The 19,246-nt window shown below is 46.7% G+C and overlaps 1 protein-coding gene across 1 annotated transcript in view; it reads right to left on the reverse strand.

The window, feature by feature from the left end:
• Positions 1,574-19,246, reverse strand: part of NT5E (5'-nucleotidase ecto) — a 65,920-nt gene continuing 48,247 nt past the window's right edge. The window contains exons 4-9 of the mRNA XM_005684823.3: positions 13,551-13,748; positions 12,670-12,824; positions 9,949-10,054; positions 8,741-8,890; positions 6,944-7,144; positions 1,574-3,537 (exon numbers count right to left, since the gene is read on the reverse strand). Coding sequence (XP_005684880.2) covers positions 3,374-3,537; positions 6,944-7,144; positions 8,741-8,890; positions 9,949-10,054; positions 12,670-12,824; positions 13,551-13,748 — 974 coding nt within the window. The 3' untranslated portion in view covers positions 1,574-3,373. The remainder of the gene's footprint in view (positions 3,538-6,943; positions 7,145-8,740; positions 8,891-9,948; positions 10,055-12,669; positions 12,825-13,550; positions 13,749-19,246) is intronic.

Below are 19,246 nucleotides of genomic sequence, written 5' to 3' on the forward strand. Positions count from 1 at the left end.
GCCACCAGTGAAGCCCTGGTTGATGCTTTTTAGGAGCACTGCTGTCTCACATTGAGTTGTAAGTTTCCTTTTGCATTGTAACTCCCTCCATTCATGCCTAATCACTAAAGCTTTATTTTAACACTTAAGCATGATGCTAGCTGCTCTTGGTGAAGGTAGTACTATATCCATATTTTAGGATAATGCAAGGTGGAGAAAAACTGGTGCAGCATGGAGAGGTGGTGATGAGGTTACCTGAAGAAATTGTGGAGCAGCCTAGAAGGGCTTCCCTGGTACCTCAGCTGGTAAAGAATCCGCCTGCAGTGCCGGAGACCCCAGTTTGATTCCTGGGTCAGGAAGATCCTCTAGAGAATCGATAAGCTACCCACTCTGGTATTCTTGGGCTTCCCTGGTGGCTCAGACGGTAAAGAATCTGCCTGCAATGCGGGAGACCTGGATTCGATCCCTGGGTTGGGAAGATCTGGAGAAGGGAACGGCTACTGCTACCCACTCCAGTATTCTGGCATGGAGAATTCCATAGACAGAGAAGCCTGGCGGGCTACAGTCCATGGGGTCACAAAGAGTCGGACACAACTGAGTGATTTCACTCACACTAGAGCAAATGCAGCAACCTAGATATGTAAGCAAGTCCTGGCAACTCGCACAAATAGGAAGGGACCTGCCAAGTTATTTTTTTTTAATTTAACTATTTTTGGCTGTGCTGGGTCTTCATTGCTGTGTGCAGGCTTTGTCTAGTTGCGGCAAGCCGGGGCCACTCTCTAGTTGTACACAGGCTTCCCATTGCGGTGGCTTCTCTTGTTGTGGAGCATGGACTCCAGAGTGCGTGGGCTTCAGTAATTTCAGTACTCAGGCTCGGCAGTTGTGGTGCACAGGCTTAGTTGCTCTGCGGCATGTGGAATCTTCCTGGACCCAGGGATCAAATCCATATCCCCTGAATTGGCAGGTGAACTGTTAACCACTGAGCCACCAGGGAAGCCCCCTGAGGGAACTTACTCTGTTGTAAACTGCTCAGCTCAGCTCTGCCACCAAATGGATCTAATGTGTCTGCCCAAGGTGTAATAGCTGGTCTGCTGTATCATCAGTATTAAATGAGGAAGATTCTCAGATGCACGGCCAGTTCAGGTAAATTAATTAAAATCCCCAACACTATATAACTTGAACATCTTTTATTTTTTGGAAACCATTATTGTCATCAAAACAGATTCTGTACATAAAATTTATTTATTTACTTATTTATTTATTTTTGGCCATGCCGTGTGGCATGTAGGGTCTTAGTTCCCTGACCAAGGAGAAGCCCACCGCAGTGAAAGCATGGAGGCTTGACCACTGGACCACCAAGGAAGTCGCATTAGTCTTAAGTACCCTTTATCTACTGTTCTTTCCTACCTGAAAATTGAATGTATTTTTCTTATTTTTAGGGGGGTAAGATGGAATATAGGGAGGGCTGTCAGATGGCAGGGGGCTTATAATCATGGCCAGTGGTACCAGTGATGAACTGTCAAAAGAGTTTTCCTTCAGTCATATTGTCTTGGGTTGTAAGTATTTGCTTGAGAGAAGAAATAACTACCAAAGACAGAGTGTATCTTCAATTTTATTGTTTGGAACCTATAATTGAAAAGTATTTTTAGGTCATTTCTTAAACCACTGAACAATACAGGCACACAGATTTAGAAAACTTACAAAAATGTTCTTTAAAAATTTGTGCTTCAATAGGGTTTACCCTATTTTCCTGGCCAAGCATAAAAAATGTAGCCCAAATGCAGTCCTATTGACATTCTTCTCTTACAATCTTATTGGCATTCATTTATGGTCAATCTCCATATGCATAGAACCGAGGGCATTACTTTATTGCATCAATCTTTATAAAGAGGTTGTGAAATTTAAAAGTACATTTGTATCAAGAGTACCTAATATTTGTAAACATTAAAAAACAAACATTCTCACTCTTCAGTCCTTTAGCTGTTGTCTGCTCACTCTTTTTTAAGGTGAGGCCTCCCATTTCTCGTTGAATCATGTATACAATGAGGAGCAGGCACACTTGGTCCCCACTACCCCTTTAAGCAAGTATTTGTGCATAAATCATGTATGGCATTAGTCTGGGTATTTCCTGAGCACTCACTCAGAGGGTGCTCCCACTCTCAGGCAGGAGTCCTTATGTCTGTGCTTGAGAATGACTGAGAGTGACTGTTCAAATATGGAGGCAGAGCTGACTTTAAACTTAGGTGGACCACTTGAAAAATCAACCTTGTCTCTCCTCTGGATTTTCCAAAAGTGAGGAAGGGGTGAAGTATATATGTGTGTGCCTAGAATAAGTATATCTTGCTAGGAGACACAGGTGCTGGTTTAGAATTACACCTTCTCTAAGAAGGTTCTCTTTTTGTGACACCTTCCCATTAGGAAGGAGGAGGAAGGAAATGGAGAACTGATAGAATGTCATGAAATTATTAGTAGCTACTGCCATGTGTTAGGCACTCTGCTGCTACTCCCTAGCAAATATCTATGTAGCAAGAGTAAATGGGCTTTATCTGTTTCTCTTCTCTAATGGAAGTTGTTCCTGGGCATCCCAGTCTTTCCTTCCCCTTCTTCCCTACCCCCAGATGGCCTTTTGCAGCTCCCGGCCTTTCCCATTATCTGCTGCCCTTTGTGTCCCAACTCCTCAAAGGTACATGGTGGTGAGGAAGAGAACACCACTGTGTGTTTAGTCCATTAAACTCCCTATCACATATACTAGTGAGGAAAAAAAGAGAGACCAGAAATAAAGCAGAGACTTGTCCTCCATCAGTGTGGGGCTCCAGTAAATATCATCCTGAACAGTAACTGAATTTAACTGAAGAGTGTGGGACTGAGGTCAGAGGGCCTAGGTGCAGGTCTGGGATCTGTCACTTTTACCTATATGGCCTTAAGTCAGCTCTGAGCTTTAGTTTCTTCATCTTTCATACAAGAAGAAAACAATGCCTGTCTTTCCACGCACAAAAGTTGTGGGCATCAAATAAGAAAATATGCTTAGAATCCCCTTGTAAATGATAAAGTTATGTAAACATAAGTTGTTTGGTGGATTAGAATGGATATAAAGGAGAAAAAATGATGTGTATGGTTTAAAGGTGTTAAAAGTTTTATTAAAATTTGCATATGTAAACTAAAGATGGCTGGCCTTGTCGTCAGAGGTCCCATTTTCATTTCTTTTCCTGTGTGTTCACTAAGTTGCTGACCCTGAGTGATGATGTCAGTGTCTTTACTTACAACCCTCTAAGCTCAGCTTCTAGGAGACTGCAAAGACGGTCTGCGCCATCGTAAAACCAGTTCCTAAAAAACCGACTTGAATCTCACGTGAGAAAAAAAATACAGTTCCATTAATGGCAAGGAGAATTTTTGGCTATTGGTATAAAATAACGATCACTGCCAAAACTGAAAGAAATATTAAAGAAAAACTTTCACAGCAATGACTTCCTGCAGAAAACTGGATCCGACCTTCAACTGCTGGATAAAGCACTTTCATTTTTGAGATGTATCCGGAAACCACATTGATATCTTGGTCACCTAGAAAAATACATACATTATTTTAACTACAGAAGATGATTCATTAATAATAATAAGGGGAAAGCCAATGTATTTCTTTAAAGTCCTTTGTGATTATAAGAAGGAAGATACTCCTTTCATAAGTGAGGCTAAAGTATCACGAAAGACAAGGACCGTGGTGATCATAAGTGCAAAGAATCTGATTGCTTTTCATGTTTCAGATGAGAAATGTGCCCATTGTCTACTATTGGATAATTCAGGGGAATAGAGTCCTCTCAACTCTGAGATGACTTGGTAAGAAGGGACTTCCTACCTAGGGACTTCCCTGACAGTCTAGTGGTTAAGAATCTGCCTTCTACTGCAGGGGACAAAGGTTTGATCCCTGGCTGGGGAACTAATATCCTAATGCCTGAAAGCAACTAGTAGCCCACACACCACAACCACTGAGCCTGCAGGCTCTGGAGCCTGTGTGCTACAAGTAGAGAGTCTGCCTGCCACAACTGAAACCTGAAGCAGCCAAATAAACATATTAATGTTTGAAAAGGAAAAGGCTGTTGTCATTATTGCCTCTGAACCACTCCAGAGTGGGGGCACTAAGGAACTGGGTTAAGATAATTAGTTGAGAAATAAATGTGGCTTTTTTGTTTTTTGGGTTTTTTTTTTTTTTCGTTCTGCCTACTCAAGAATCATTTTCATATCATTGATGGTGAAATAATGGAGACTTCATTTCCAAAAGAGATGACAACTGACAAATACTAAGCACCTATAACTACAACAAACCCACAGTGACCTGACAGACTTTCATTTTAAAAGTACCACTTCAAATAATATATCTGATAAGCGGTTAATACCCAAAATATGTAAAGAATGCACACAACTCAATAGCCTACCCCCCAAAAAATCTGATTAAAAGATGGGCAGAGGATCTGACACGTTTTCCCAAAGAAATGCAGATGACCAAAACCACATGAAAAGATGCTCAATATCATGAGTTATCAGAGAAATGCAAATCAAAACCACAAAGAGTTACCACCTCACACCTGTTAGAACAACTATGACCAAAACGACAAAAAATGTCAGGATGTGGAGAAAAGGAGCTCTTGTGCATTGTGTGCAAAAATGTAAATTGGTGCAGCTGCTATGAAATATAGTAGGAGGCTCCTCAAGAAATTGAAAATAGAACTCCCAAATGATTCAACAGTTCCACTCCTGAGTATATACCTAAGAAAATGAAAATACTAATTTGAAAAGATATGTGCACTTCTGCGCTCATTACAGCATTATTTACAATAGCCCAGATAAGGAATTGTGTTAGTCACTCAGCTGTGTCCAATTCTTTGCGACCCCATGGACTGTAGCCTGCCAGGGCCTTCTGTCCATGGAATTCCCCAGGCAAGAATACTGGAGTGGGTAGCCATTTCCTCCTCCAGGGGATCTTCCCGACCCCGGGACGGGACCCAAATCTCTGGCATTGCAGGCAGATTCTTTACCATCTAGCCACCAGGGAAGCATAAGGAAACAAATGTCCATTAACGGATGGATGAATAAAGATGTTTGTATATATATACAATGGAATACTCTTCAGCTATTTAAAAAAAATGACCTTTTGCCGTTTGCAACTACATGGATGGCCCTTGAGGACATTATGCTAAGTGAAATAATTCAGACAAGACAAATGCCATAAATTCAACAACAACAGGAAAGCAAGCAAGCTCAGTTACAGAGAACAGACTGATGGTTCCTAGAGGTGGAGGGAGTTGGGATTGGGTGAGGATGCAAATGGGTGAAGGCAGTCAAAAGTTAATACAAACTTCCAGTTATAAATAAGTCCTGAGGCTGTAATGTATAGCATAGTGAATATAGTTACTAATACTATTGCATATTTGAACGTTGATACAAGAATAGATCTTAGAAGTCCTCATTACAAGAAAATTTGTAATTATGTAAGGTGACATTAATTGGACTTAATGTGGTGATTATTTTGCAATATATACAAATATGGAATCATGTTTTATACCTGAAACTAATGTTATATTTCAATTATACCTCAATAAAACAATGTATTACTATGGTACTTAAAAAGAACCCTTCTCTGCAGTGGTTCTCACCCCTGGGTATACATCAGAATCACTGCAAAGCCTTTTGCTCCAACCAAGTAAATCAGACTCTCTGAAAAGTCAGGACCAAGCTGGTATTTAATTTAAAATACTCCCCAAGTGATTCTAATGTATGATGAGGGCTGAGAACACTTGCGGCCAAAGCTTTCTCAGCCTTCCATGCGAGATCTCTCTCTCCAGCACTCACTAGTCTGGGCTTGAGTGATACACAGCCATTAACTTTGTTTCATGCAGGACTCAAGAGGACACCTTCTAAGCCTGCCTTTCCACTTCCTATCACGGAATGGTTGGAAGTAGCTGGCGCCTTTCCTCCCAGGAAGGGCTGCCTCCTTGGCCCTGGCTCTGCCCTCCACCCTCCTTGGGATATGCAGGACCCTCATGATAAGGCCGTAGAGACGGACGCAGAGAAGCTGTGCGGGTGTCTTGTGAACACACTAGGTTTTGCCCTGGAGAACAGGAAGGGGTCGTGTACTGGCAGTGTACTCCATGCACAGGAAGTGGTTCTTAATTGAATTTTTGAAAATGAGGCTGGGGTATAATGACCCTCACCTGGGGTCAACTTGATGGTTCCTATGATGTCCTCCACCAACACATTGTGCTGAATGGGGCAGGGGGCATATCCCATTTGTGCCTACCTGACCTCACACCAGAAGCTTCTTCAAGAAAGCTGAGGTGATTTGGGGGCTTCCCTGGTGGTGCAGTGGGTAAGAATCTCCTGCCAGTGCAGGAGACAGGGGTTCAATCCCTGATCTGGGAAGACTGCACATAGAGTGGAGCATCTAAGCCCTTGTGCCACAACTGCTGAGCCTGTTTCAGAGCCTGAGCTCTGCAACGAGAAAAGCCACCGCAGTGAGGAGCGTGGGCACTGCAACCAGGAGTCGCCCCTTGCTAGCTGCAACTAAAAGAGAAAAAGCCCGAGCAAACTAACCAGACCCAGCACACCCCAAAATAAATAAATTTTTAAAAAGATGAGACGATTTAATATGGTTTCCCGCATCCAACCTAAAAATGCCACATGTTTATATTTCACAATTGAAATAGCTGCTTAGCTGCACTTTTAAGTTTTAAAACACTTTTTGATGTAAAAATACGTTTTCCCGGGGTGTGGATGGATGGGTTGAGTGCTGGGGAGAGGTGAGACTACTACGCTAGGCTGTTTCCGAACAAAGTGGGAGGGAGCTGACAGTGTAGGGGCAGATCTGGTTTCTGGCTTTGCCCTCCTGGTGTCATCGTGGGCTGCTCCCCTCTTGGGATCTGTTCTGTTCTCGGGTACCTTTGGGTTAGGGAGGGGAAGAGACGCTTGTGCTTACCAGAGTCATGTTTTATCATTTCATCTTTTATCATCCGGAACCCATCTCCACCACTGACAAGGAAGCTTGGGAGGATCACCTTGTACACCTTATCCATTCTGAGAGGCTCATAACTGGGCACACGACACTGGGTACAAAGAACCTCTAGTTTGACGACCCTGTCCCCAGGGTTTCGGGAAATATCGTACACCACGTGAATTCCTAGAAAAGAAATGAGGCTGTAGGTTTTCACTAGATCCAAAGGAAAATTTTTGTTTTCTGAGAAAGATTTTGGCCCAAATCTGGAGTTAGGGGGCTGCGGCTTAGTTTTCATTTAGTTTGAGCGAAACTTCAGCAAGAGAGCTGAAGTGACGTTGGAGCTACTGTATCTGGTTAAGTTTATGCTTGAGTCTTTCTGGGAGGCCTGAGAACCCCTGGAAGGGAAACTGGCTCTAGCCCAAGGTGGGCAATCTGGGACTCTGCAGGGAGAAACCACACCTTTTTTAAATTCACTTCATGAATTAATCAGTCCAGCAACTTGGTTCAGTAGCTTTGGAAAATGAGGAACAGATGAGAGATACAGGATATTTACCATTTTGCTGACCAACAAATAGTTAATAATTTGGCCTGGGTGACTTCTGCGAAACAGACAGCTACCCAACACAGTGCCTCTCTCTGTTCCCTCTGCTCTCTCCTGGAAAACACAGAATATCTGGGCAACCCTATGGGCAGCGGGTGGGACTCCACCAACCTCTGCAGCCCCTCAGTCCCAGCAGTGAGGTGCTCTGGGACTTCCCAGAAGGGGGAAGACTTGAAAAGCAATCAGACCCCTCAGGTGGGGTCTACCATCTATAGTACAAACAGTGAGGTCAGACTATGGTGTCAGAGTCAATTAAGATTATTCATATTAATTTTAACTCATTGGGCTGTGGAATCAGTGATTGACAAAAGCACTTCAGAAGTCCTTAACAATTTGGGAAGCATTTATTTTCCTTCCACTTCCATGGCAATCCATAAGATAAGCAGGCACATTTTCTTACTGTTCCCTGAGAGGCTGAATGAAGACTTGCCCCAGGTCCCAGTGGAACTAGAACCAGGTTCCAATGTCTTGTCCTGGCTGCCCCTGGCAGAAATCATCTTTGTTAATAGTGATCGGACATTGCATTCCCTTGAACCTCTGCATGCTTCAAGGCAATTACCAGGCAATAGAACAGAAAAAGGTTTGGTTTGTTTTTGTTTTTACAAAGAATATTGAATGTTTAAACAACTAAGGTAGAAGGCAATGGCACCCCACTCTTGCCTGGAAAATCCCATGGACGGAGGAACCTGGTAGGCTACGGTCCATGGGGTCGCTAAGAGTTGGACACAACTGAGCGACTTCACTTTCACTTTTCACTTTCACGAACTGGAGAAGGAAATGGCAACCCACTCCAGTGTTCTCGCCTGGAGAATCCCAGGGACGGGGGAGCCTGGTGGGCTGCCGTCTGTGGGGTCGCACAGAGTCGGACATGACTGGAGCAACTTAGCAGCAGCAGCAGCAGACCTCAAGGCAGCTGACCTGCTTAGACCCAGAGGGCCAGCTCCTCAGAGAAGATCATCTGATGTCCAAATCAGACTTGGCAAATATTGCTCATTTTCAGGGCCTTGGGGCTTTGACCCCGACCTATTCTCAGTGGTCTGGGAGTCCACAGCCACTGAAAGACTGTGCATTGGTGTTGGGTGTGTGAAGCCCAAGCAAACCTGGCCAGGACATCCTGGTGAGGCGGGGAGCTAAGCCAACCAGCAGGAAGCCTCCCCTCACCTTGGAAGGTGACTTACCTCCCACCTGCAGAAACTCGCCCGTGGCCTGGCCGTAGCGGTACACGCTGTGCTCGAAGGCCTTCTTCAGGGTGGAGCCTTTTAACTGGATCAGGTCAAAGGTGCCTCCGAAGGGCAACACAGCAGCCAGGTTCTCCCAGGTAATCGTGCCTGAGGGTAGTCACGGATGAGGCCAGAGGGAAAATGGCTTGCGAACAAGCCCATTGTCCACAGAGGAGGTAAAGAAGACGGGGCCAGGAGGAGGCTATGAGGACAGCACAGTTTGAGTGTTCCTGATGCTCGGGAAGACAGGGATCAGGAGGCCCCTGGCTGTGCCCTCCTCCACTGAGACTATTTTGACAGTATATCAGGGAAGATGATTAGGGCTTCCTAATCAGGTGGGTCAGTGGTAAAAAACCCACCTGCCAATGCAGGAGACATGAGAGGCCTGGGTTCGATCACTGGGTCGGGAAGATCCCCTGGATGAGGCCATGACAACCCACTCCAGTATTCTTGCCTGGAGAATCCCATGGACAGAGGAGCCTGGCGGGCTACAAGTCCATAGGGTTGCACAGAGTTGGACTCAACTGAAGCGACTTAGCATGCACGTACGCAGGGAAGATGACGGGAGTGTCTTAAATATCTGTCTGGTTGGCTGGTTTTACCATGTGCTATAATCCAGGATATCTGTAAATGCACTAAAAGAAGTTGTCCAGCTGTTTTGTCCAGGGCTTGAGATTGGCAGTTTTGACCTCCTCTTTCCAGATATCCAGGTGGAAACTGTCACTATTTTGCATAAATCAGTCAATGATTCATGTGAGTCAGAAGTTTGATTTTTTTTTTTTTTTAATTTTTGGCTGCACTGCGCAGCATGTGGGACCGTAGTTCCCCGACCAGGGCTCGAACCCGTGCCCCCTGCATTGGAGTTGCAGAATCTTAACCACTGGACCACCAGGCAAGTCCCAAGTCAGAAGTTTAGGTAAAGCTGGGTTCCACTAAGGCTAACTGCTCCCTCTGTGTGCACATGCATCCAAGAATGCAAGTGCGTGTCGAGAATACAAGTGTGCGTGTGCCCTGTAGGTGGGGTGCTGACTTGAGTGGCAGCTAACCCAAGCTGAGGGGCCTGGCACTGTGGGTTGTGGCTGGCAGCACAGAGGAGCTAAGGCTGCCCGTGGCCAGGTTTGGGGAGCTGGGCAGACAGACAGCTGAGGCCGGGTCCAGGAGCATACCATTGTTCCGCTCGTCAATGGGCGACCGGATGCCACCTCCATTTAAAATGCACATGGACACGTGGTTCCAGGACATCTCATCCGGGTGTCTCAGGTTGTTGTTAATCTGCAACAGCAGCAGGAATTTACACTTGTTACTCTGAGCCTTCTTTCTGAGGGTTCGTTTCCAGAAATGAAGCTGCTTTTCTTCTGCCCCTGTGTGCCCGGAGCTCTCTCAAGTGTAACTTGTCAAAACTAGCTTTATGATCTGAGAAGCGACAATAAGATATTGTGACCAGTCCCAGGGAAGACTCTGAGCAGCCAGCAGCTCTGAGACCCTCTCCTAAGACCCTGCATCCCCAGAGCAGGGGCCCTGAGCAAAGCCCACCCCCCAACCCCCAGCAAAGGCCGGGGGCCCCTGTGCAGAGTGGCTCACAGGGCTGCTCCCACAGGACAGGCCCCACACTTGCTCCTGAGGGCAGAGCCCAGAACCCTTTCAGCTCTAGACCTTGGGCCACCAAGAATCCTGGCATCCTGGTCTAGGTCCCCAGCCAGTTCCCAAGCTGGCAATTTTGGAGACACAGAGAGAGAGCCCCTGAGATGGAATTCCAGTCTTTTCTTTTACTTAATATGCATTTAGTGACAAGAAATAAAATGAATACATTCTCATTTGAAAAAATAGGATGGTGGAGGAGGTGAGGGAGACACGGGGTCGCGGCCAGGAGGACAGCACCACGGCAGTGTTCCTGACACGGGAGGAGGGACTCCTTCATGTGTGGGGAGCACTGCTAGAGCCTGGGGTGTTTCCTTGCACTCCTGCCTCCACACAGTCACACTCTGGCTTCTCTACAGCTGCTTGTCTCACATGGATTGCATGGTGCTTAGGAGCCAGCGCTGGTCCTGCCTTGGGAAGTATGAGTGTTGTCATTTACTTGGTAGGCTTTTTTTAAAAATTATTTTTAATTGAAGGATAATTGCTTTACAATATTGTATTGGTTTCTGCCATACAATAACATAGATCAGTACTTGGCAGACTTCTATTGAGTGTGGCTTCATCCTAGATACCAGGCATGGAGCCAAGGCCCCCTGGGTTCCCCTGGGCATGGTGAGTTTGACCCTGAGACCTCAGTTCGGCATGGCCCCTGGGGGGCTGCCAGCAGACAGGTGGACAGAGGGGTGCTTTGGGTGTGAGATCTCACTCACCATGGGACTTACTATCCTAAGGATAACTACATGTCATCGTTCTCTGCTTGTGAAGGCTGTTCCCACAAGGCCAAGTTCTCAGGGCCAAGAGGAGACAGATCAGGGAAACGCAGCCTGGCCTTGTTAAGCCCAAGCAAAAGTGTTTTACCTACTATGTCCACATCTTCAGAGAAGCAGAGTGTGTGGAGTCAGGTCATCTTACAAAAGGAAAGCCATAACCAAAATTCAGACACTTAAGATGAGCACCTTGAAGTAAAGGTTTCATTCTTGTCCAGCAATAAAGAGGTTAAATAGTCTTGTTTAGGCTTCAGAGACAAAGCAGAGCAGGCCTCTGACCTTGCTTCTAACCTGCCTGTACATAGCCCTGACTGCTGCTGTGAGTGTCAGCCATGCCTGCTGTGAGGGTTGGCTGAGAGCCACCATAGATAGATAGAGGGAGCATCTTTGATGAGCCATCTGGCCAACCAGGACCAATCGACTGGGACTTAACAACATTCCAAGATTTGCAGAACAAAGCAAACAGCATTGTAAAAAAAGGTGGTTGCTGTTCAGACGCTCAGTCAGTCGTGTCTGACTCTTTGCAACCCCCCTGGCTTCCCCATCCTTTGCTATCTCTTGGAGTTTGCTCAGACTCATGTCCATTGAGTCGATGATGTCATCCAACCATCTCATCGTCTGTAGCTCCCTTCTCCTCCTGCCTTCAATCTTTCCCAGTACCGGGGTCTTTTCCAAGACCTACGTAATCTACATGAAAAAGATTAACATAATACCAGAGCTGCAGTTTTGCTCGCAGACTGATGATGATGGTTTGCGGCCTGGGGATTGTGAGCAGGAACCCCAGACTGCAGCCCTTGAAGTCTCATCCGCAGAGCAGACATGCTGCCTTGGGCCTTTTCCCAGCTGGAACTCCGGATGTGCTGTGTCACGGGGCTTCCCAGCACTGTTTGTCTGTTAGTCAGCCCCCAGTTTGGTGATGCATCCTCTGCTGTTCCTATTTCTCTTTTCTTTTAGTGTTAGTATATTGAAAGTAAGCTAGATACTTCTCTAATAAATGTTTCTATTATTTATTTGTATATAACAAGTGGCTTATTTTGTTAACAAACCTCATGAACCTGAGATAAAAGTGAAAACTTTCTACAAAACAGGGATGGTCCACTGGTATGGTTCAGGCACCTTCCCAGGGTACTCAGTGCGAATCCACACCAAGCTTTTGTCTGGGCATTAATTGTTAAAAAACATTTTCACTGGAGTATAGTTGCTTATAATATTTAGTTTGTGCTGTATAGCAGAGTGAATCAGCCGTATGTTATATGTGTATCCTCCCCTTTTCGGATTTCCTTCCTATGTAGGTCACCACAGGGCACTGAGTCGAGCTCCCTGTGCTAAGCAGCAGGTCCTCTTTGGTTACCTATTTGGGCCTTAAGCTTTAAACGTCTTCGCTTTTGTGTCAGGTGGTCGGTCCTCACATCCTCCCTCCCTCCTTCCGTCTCTCCTCCACCCTCCCTAGGCGTGGGCTCTGCTCTCCCGGGAACCACTCACCATAGCATCGCAAATCAGGTTGCCCATGTTGCATTCTCGAAAGCGGCACGACTGAGCGGTGCCATCCAGATAGACAATTGTTTTCCCCAATTCCTGGGTCGAATAGTTATCTAATTTTACCCGCCATTTGTTAATGTCTGCTTTTATGTTTGGATCTAGAAGAAAACAAACAAATCAGCCTGCAGTTAGAGCAGATCTCACACTGGCTTAAATGTGAGAGGAAGACTCAAACATCATTCAGCTAACCTGGCTTGAGTCTACAGTTCTTCACCATATTTGTGTACATTTTGGTTTTTGACCAGGAAATTTCCTTAGGCACATCTGTTCTGTTTCCTGGAAATAAGGCCCTGCTTGGATCTTAAAGTGCCAAGTGAACCAAAATCAGCTCATCACATCTGACTACCTGCTGGCCCACCAGGGATAGCATCCATGGTGCAGATGGGGGCAATGATTATGCTTATACTTAGGCAGGTGAAGGGATGAGAGGTCCTGCTGTGGGGTCCTGGCCCCTCCCTCTGGCTGTCAGAAGCTCTGACTCTCCAGGGCCCCTGATCAGCAGTCTTTCCCTATCTGAACCCAGCTCTCCCCCAGCTCTCCTCTGGGACATGAGCTGAGAGTGGTTCTCCTGTGCCAGGGTAGAGCTGAAAAGCGCACAATAAGCAGTGTCACAGCGTCTGGTGCTGAGAGGGCTTGGAGAAGCCCATGGGGACTTCTGAAATTTGGGTGTGTTTTAAATCTTATCCAAGAAGATAGTAGGGTAAACTCAAGGAAGAAACTCAGTTCTTCAGAAACATTGTCCTGAAACGTTAACAAAGCAAATAAAACACAATCCAGCCATCTAATTTTGGGATTGGTGGATCACTGCCCTGAATTTCACATACCTTCTGGGATGCTGCTGTTGAGAAGAATGGGATTTCCATGTGAAGTGACAACATTTCCTTTTTCATCAAACTCAACCTTCAAATAGCCTAGGTATTTGCCAAAAGCATAGGCCTGGACCACAGGAACCTTCCGTCCATCATCAGAAGTGACTATGAATGGGTACTGCCCTGCTGGCACCTCTTTGGAAGGTGGATTGCCTGCAATGAAAGATCCAGAGCTGATCAAGTCAGGCCTTGTTCACAGCTGGCTGTGGGCCCGCAGGCCACCGGCCAGGTGACTGCAAATTCTGAACCAATGATTCCCCAGCTGCTGCTCTACACAGCTGGTCTTTCAGAGCCCAGCTTTGTCATCTGCCCCAGTTTCCAAATACCCTTTTGGCACATGAATCCTCCCATTCTCAACCCAGCAGACATTTGCTAAGCTCTTCCTAAGTCCAGGGCACCGTGCCCAGTGCTGGGGGCACACAAAGATACGACACTGCTACACTCTCCTGTCTCCATCCTGACCCGGCTGCACTCTCACCAGCCAGGTGGAGTAGCCAAGTCACTTCACGTCCCTGAGCTTCAGTTTTCCCACCTGTCGGCTGTTTAGTTGCTCAGTCTTGTTCGACTCTTTGTGACCCTATGGACTGTAGCCCGCCAGGCTCCTCTGTCCATGGAATTCTCTAGGCAAGAATACTGGAGTGAGTAGCCTGCTCACTCCAGATCAAACCTACATCTCCTGTGTCTCCTACATTGCAGGCAGACTCTTTATCTGCTGACCCATTAGGGAAGGCCTTCCCCACCTGTACAATGGGCAAAATAATTCCTGGGGCTGTTGTGAGGATGAAACATCTAATCTCCCTTGCGTAATGTCTGGGATACAGTAGAAACTCATTACATGTGTATTTCTTTCCCTTATGAGAGGATGGCAACCTCTTGGAAACTCTAGACACACATTCAGAACTTAGACTCTTTAATGGAGATGATGAGAAATTAACATGGTAAATCAACTGTACTTTAATTAAACAAACAAACAAAAAGAAATGCCAAAGGGCCGTCCCTAGGTTTTGTCGCTGAGTTCTGTGTCCCCTTGGTGCCCTGTGGAACAGCTCATGCCGGGAGCTGACCAGTGCACACACCACCCGCCCCAGCCAGACCACAGACCCGCTAAGTTCTGCTGAATTCTGTCTCCAAGGGGAGCCCTGGGAGAACCTGAGTGCCATGTATCAGCCAGACGCTGAGACCCGCCCCAGCATTGCCTTCCAGACACGGGCCTGTGGGAGGGTGGCAACCTGGGCAGTGGGACCCTGAGCCCTGGGCTCAGATCACCTCACCTGACATGTTTCAGTTCTGCAGCTGCAACCTCCTGGGGGCACCCTGCACGTCCTGTCTCATCTCCACAGCGACCAGGACCTCATTTGGGCTGTCCTGAGTCAGAGGCAGTGAAACAGGTACCCTTGACCTGCCACTGTTTCTATCACCTCCTTCCACACACCCACCACGAGCGCTTCCTATTAGATGTTCACAGAGGGCCCGGGCAACTTCAGCTCGTGTTGGCTGCTCACTGGACCAGTTACGAGAGTCAGCCAGGAGCCAGTCCTGGACTAGATCTAGGTTAGCCCTCCAGGCACCCCACAAGGCAGCTCCTATTATTGCCCCCACTGTACAGGCTGTACACCCTGTGTACAGGGTGTCACAGGCCTTGTGTCCAAGGTTATGCAGCTAGTCTGTGAAGGAGGGGGGTTGCAAACAGGATTGTGAGGCACTGGAGCTTCTGTTCTCTCCACCTCCCAACACAGCCGATGATGTGCTGTTTTCGGAAGCCTGTAAGAGTTGGTTTCCAAAGGCCACTGCCCAAAGCAAGTGCAAGCCTAGGGGCTGCGCCTTTGTGCTCCAAGCTGTGTCTGGGCTTCACTCTTCACTGAAGACAGGCTGGGGTGAATGTTTTATGAAAAACCCAGTCCTGCCTTTGCTCTTGTCCTCAGTAATCCGAGAGCAGACATGCTGCAAATACCAACATCCCACAAGCAGGAACAAGCTGTTGCCCATATTAATTTCCCATTTTCTTGCTTCCCATGGAAAAAGAGAAAAGCCTTGGAACTTTATTTTTACAAAGGCACCTGACTTGAGATCCAGAGCAGGCCATGTCCCATCTCCATTTGCACGGATCACAACAGATGGTGGCTAGGACTGTCATAGATGGTTGGACGTATTGCAGAATAGCAAGGAAGGTTAATGCTCACACCATCCTCAATCGGTTCTGCGGTGGTCCTGTTTTGGACAAGCTTGGAGCCTGCTTTTTACTTCAGAGGAAGGGGGTATAGCAGCCCTCCTCCACCCCCTCAGCTGGAGAGGGTTCCTCCTTTGAGCTCAGAGAACCTTGGCAAGATGCAGTTTCCATTATGTCCACGAGGTGGCGCAGAACACCCCATCCAGGAGGAAAAGGCACTAAGTCTGTTTCAGAAAGGAATCAAGCAGATTCCTGGAAAGTTGAGACGGGCAAGCCTGACTATTTTGGCCTCTATTATTCTGCCTTCTATAAATATATCTGAATTTAAACAGAATGTAAAAATTTGGAACCCAACTATTCGGTCAGATGTCTTAGCAGATCAGCTTGCTCTTTAGAAATAGGAGCCACCAACCCCCAGCTCCTGCAGGACAGGGACCTTCTCTAGTTCTTGAAAGGTCTTGATGTGCCTTTTGTTAGAACAAATGATGTGTCATCTCCGTCTCAGATGGACCTAATTAGGAACAAGGAGGACGCTTCCCACGCGGCTGAGGCAACAACCAGTCTAGTTTGGCTCAGGTCAGCCTTCTCCACAACTCTGCTTCCCCTCCACTCGTCAACCCCAGAAAACCGCTGGCAGAGAAATGCAATCCAGGGAAACCATTCAGTTTCCACAGCTCTCTATTCAGCCAAAGATGCTCAGGCGCCAAATATTCTCTCCACACATGGAGCCACACATGTCTTTAGATCCCAGCTTGTTCTCTTGGTGGGGAAGAAATGGTTTACCAGAACTCTATTTCAGCCATTTGGCAAACAAATAATCTTGGGAGCAAGCCTGAGGAGGTAGGAGGTGTGGGCTGACATTTTCACCTGGTCACCAGGCGTTTCCCAGCACAGCGAGGGAGCAGCCCCTCAGGACGTGGGGGTTCCCAGCGCTGGCCTTGACAAGTGCCTGTCTGGGGGGCCAGAGGATGGATCATGCGGCCACAGAGATGCCAGTGAGCAGGCCTTCAACACAGTTCCCACTTGGCTGAATGAATTGCTTATGTTTAAATCTTTATTGGATTTGTTATGGGACTGCTTCCGTTTTATGTTTTGGATTTTTGGCCATGAGGCATGTGGATCCCTGCCCAGGGATCGCACCTGCACTCCCTACATTAGAAAGTGAAGTCTTATCACTGGGCCTCTGGGGAAGTCCTGGCTGAATGAATTGTAGAATGTTTGAGGCAGTCCGTGTGATGATTTTAATGTATAATGGGATTGGTCTAAGAATTTCCAAAGTGAAAGTGAAAGTTGCTTCAGTTCAGTTCAGTTGCTCAGTCGTGTCCGACTCTTTGTGGCCCCATGGACTATACCGTCCATAGAAGTCTCCAGGCCAAAATACTGGAGTGGATAGTTTTTCCCTTCTCCAGGGAATCTTCCCAACCCCGGGACTGAACTCAGGTCTCCCACATTGCAGGCAGATCCTTTACCAGCTGAGCCACACAGGAAGCCCAAGAATACTGGAGTGAGTAGCCTACCCCCTTCTCCAGTGGATCCTCCCGACCCAAGAATTGAACCGGGGTCTCCTGCATTGCAGGTGGATTCTTTACCAACTCAACTGAGCTATCAGGGAAACCCCAAGAACTTCCAATATTCCTATAAAAGGACTGGATTAAAGTACTTGGTAATTTGCATATTTCACATCGATGCTTCTAAGGGGCTTGAGTCTCTCTTTTAAATGACTGGGAAGCGCTTGCTTTCACCTGTTTACTCCTCAACATCTCAGAAGAGTCACACCTTGGTCACCATTATCTTGTCCCTGGGCCACTGTGCAGCCTCCTACCTGGTGTCTATTTATCTATCTATCTCTTCTTTTCCTCTTTCTGATCCAGTTTCCCCACAACAGCCTGAGTGATCTTTCTAAACATAACTTAACACTCCCTGGTTTAAAACATTTCCTATGGCCTGAGTTGTTGTTCAGTCGCTAAGTCATGTCCGACTCTTTGCCACCCCATGGACTGCAGCACACCAGGCTTCCCTGTCCTTCACCATCTCCTGGAGTTTGCTCAAACCCATGTCCATTGAGTGGATGATGCCGTCTATCACTGGCCTTAGGGAGAACAGCAAAACTGATCAGGACCCTGCAGGGCCTTCTGAGGTAAAAAAATGTCCCTCCCTGTTCCCTATTTCTCATTTGTAGGAAAAGGCTTTAGTCTCCTAGACTTTCCCTGGGTTCCAAAGACTCAAGCAGTTACTAATTAGGGAGGTGAGAGGCTGAAGAAACAAAGGGAACATAGTCAAGCAAGAAAACCAACGACAGCTTAAAAATAATAACTTAGTGGCGGGGGAGGAAAAACGGAATCCTGGAGTCTCCACAAGGGATACACATAACAATCTGACATATAGCTTTGAGTCGTTCCCCCCACCCTCATCCAGGTGGAGAATGGTGACTCTATGCTGACCACATGCATGCAAATCCCGGACCAACTGAACCAGAAGACTGACGATTAGGATTCCTGAAATACCACAGTTTCCTCACTACCACCAAGCAGAAGAAGGTGCACCAGCTGTAACTCTTACCCCCAAAACCGCCTTTCAAAATTGTCCCCTGAAAGCCATTGGAGAGTTTGGGTCTTTCGAGCACAAGTTACCCATCCTCCTTGCTTAGCACTTGGCAAATGAATGCTGTACTTTCTCTCACTACAACCTGATGTTAGTAGACAGGCTTTTCTGCATGGTGGGGCAAGCAGACCCAAATTCGGTTTGTAGCAATATTGTAATTTTTGTCATGAACATCATAACCTATCAGATCTACATGATATGGCCCTGCTTTGAGGCAAGAGGTAGATGCCCACCCCCCAACACCCCCAGGGCAGATACTACAGGATAAAAATAGTAGGACAATCAAAAGAGGCTAAGCCCTGCCCAAATAGAAGAAAAAAGACCACATTATTTCTTATTCTTGAAGTCAGAAGACCTCCCTGACTACATATGTGTAGGAAGACTCCTTGGTGGTCAAAGGGGAGTGATGCTAAGTGATACTAACTACCCATAGGCTTCTTTGGTAGAATCCATCTTGGCTAAGAGATGCATGTACACATATGGAGGGATCCTACACCAAATATGAACTCTGAACCAGGCAAATCAACGGGAACCCAGAAGAAATGCCCCATATAAGTAATTCAAGCTACCACGAGGGAGTGACACTCCCTGAGTCTATCCATATATCTATCCACACATACAGGACTCTCTGTTCCTTTTCATAAGTGCTTTATTTGTTTCACTACTTTCCTTCTTTGTGGGAATTTTCTGCAAAGCTGAAGGGCCAGGTTCTTGTCACTAGGACCTAGTCACTAGTCTAGTGGCTAGGATTTGGTGCTCCCATAGCTGCAGCTTGACTGGATCTCTGGCCAGGAACCAAAGCCCTACTTCAAGCTCCTGCAGGCTGAGGCTGCTAGAGATCAGCTTCATGCGGAACTTCTGCCCTGCACTTCAGCAATCTTAG

This window comes from Capra hircus, chromosome 9 (genome assembly GCF_001704415.2).
Source record: "Capra hircus breed San Clemente chromosome 9, ASM170441v1, whole genome shotgun sequence".
Lineage (NCBI taxonomy): Eukaryota > Metazoa > Chordata > Mammalia > Artiodactyla > Bovidae > Capra > Capra hircus.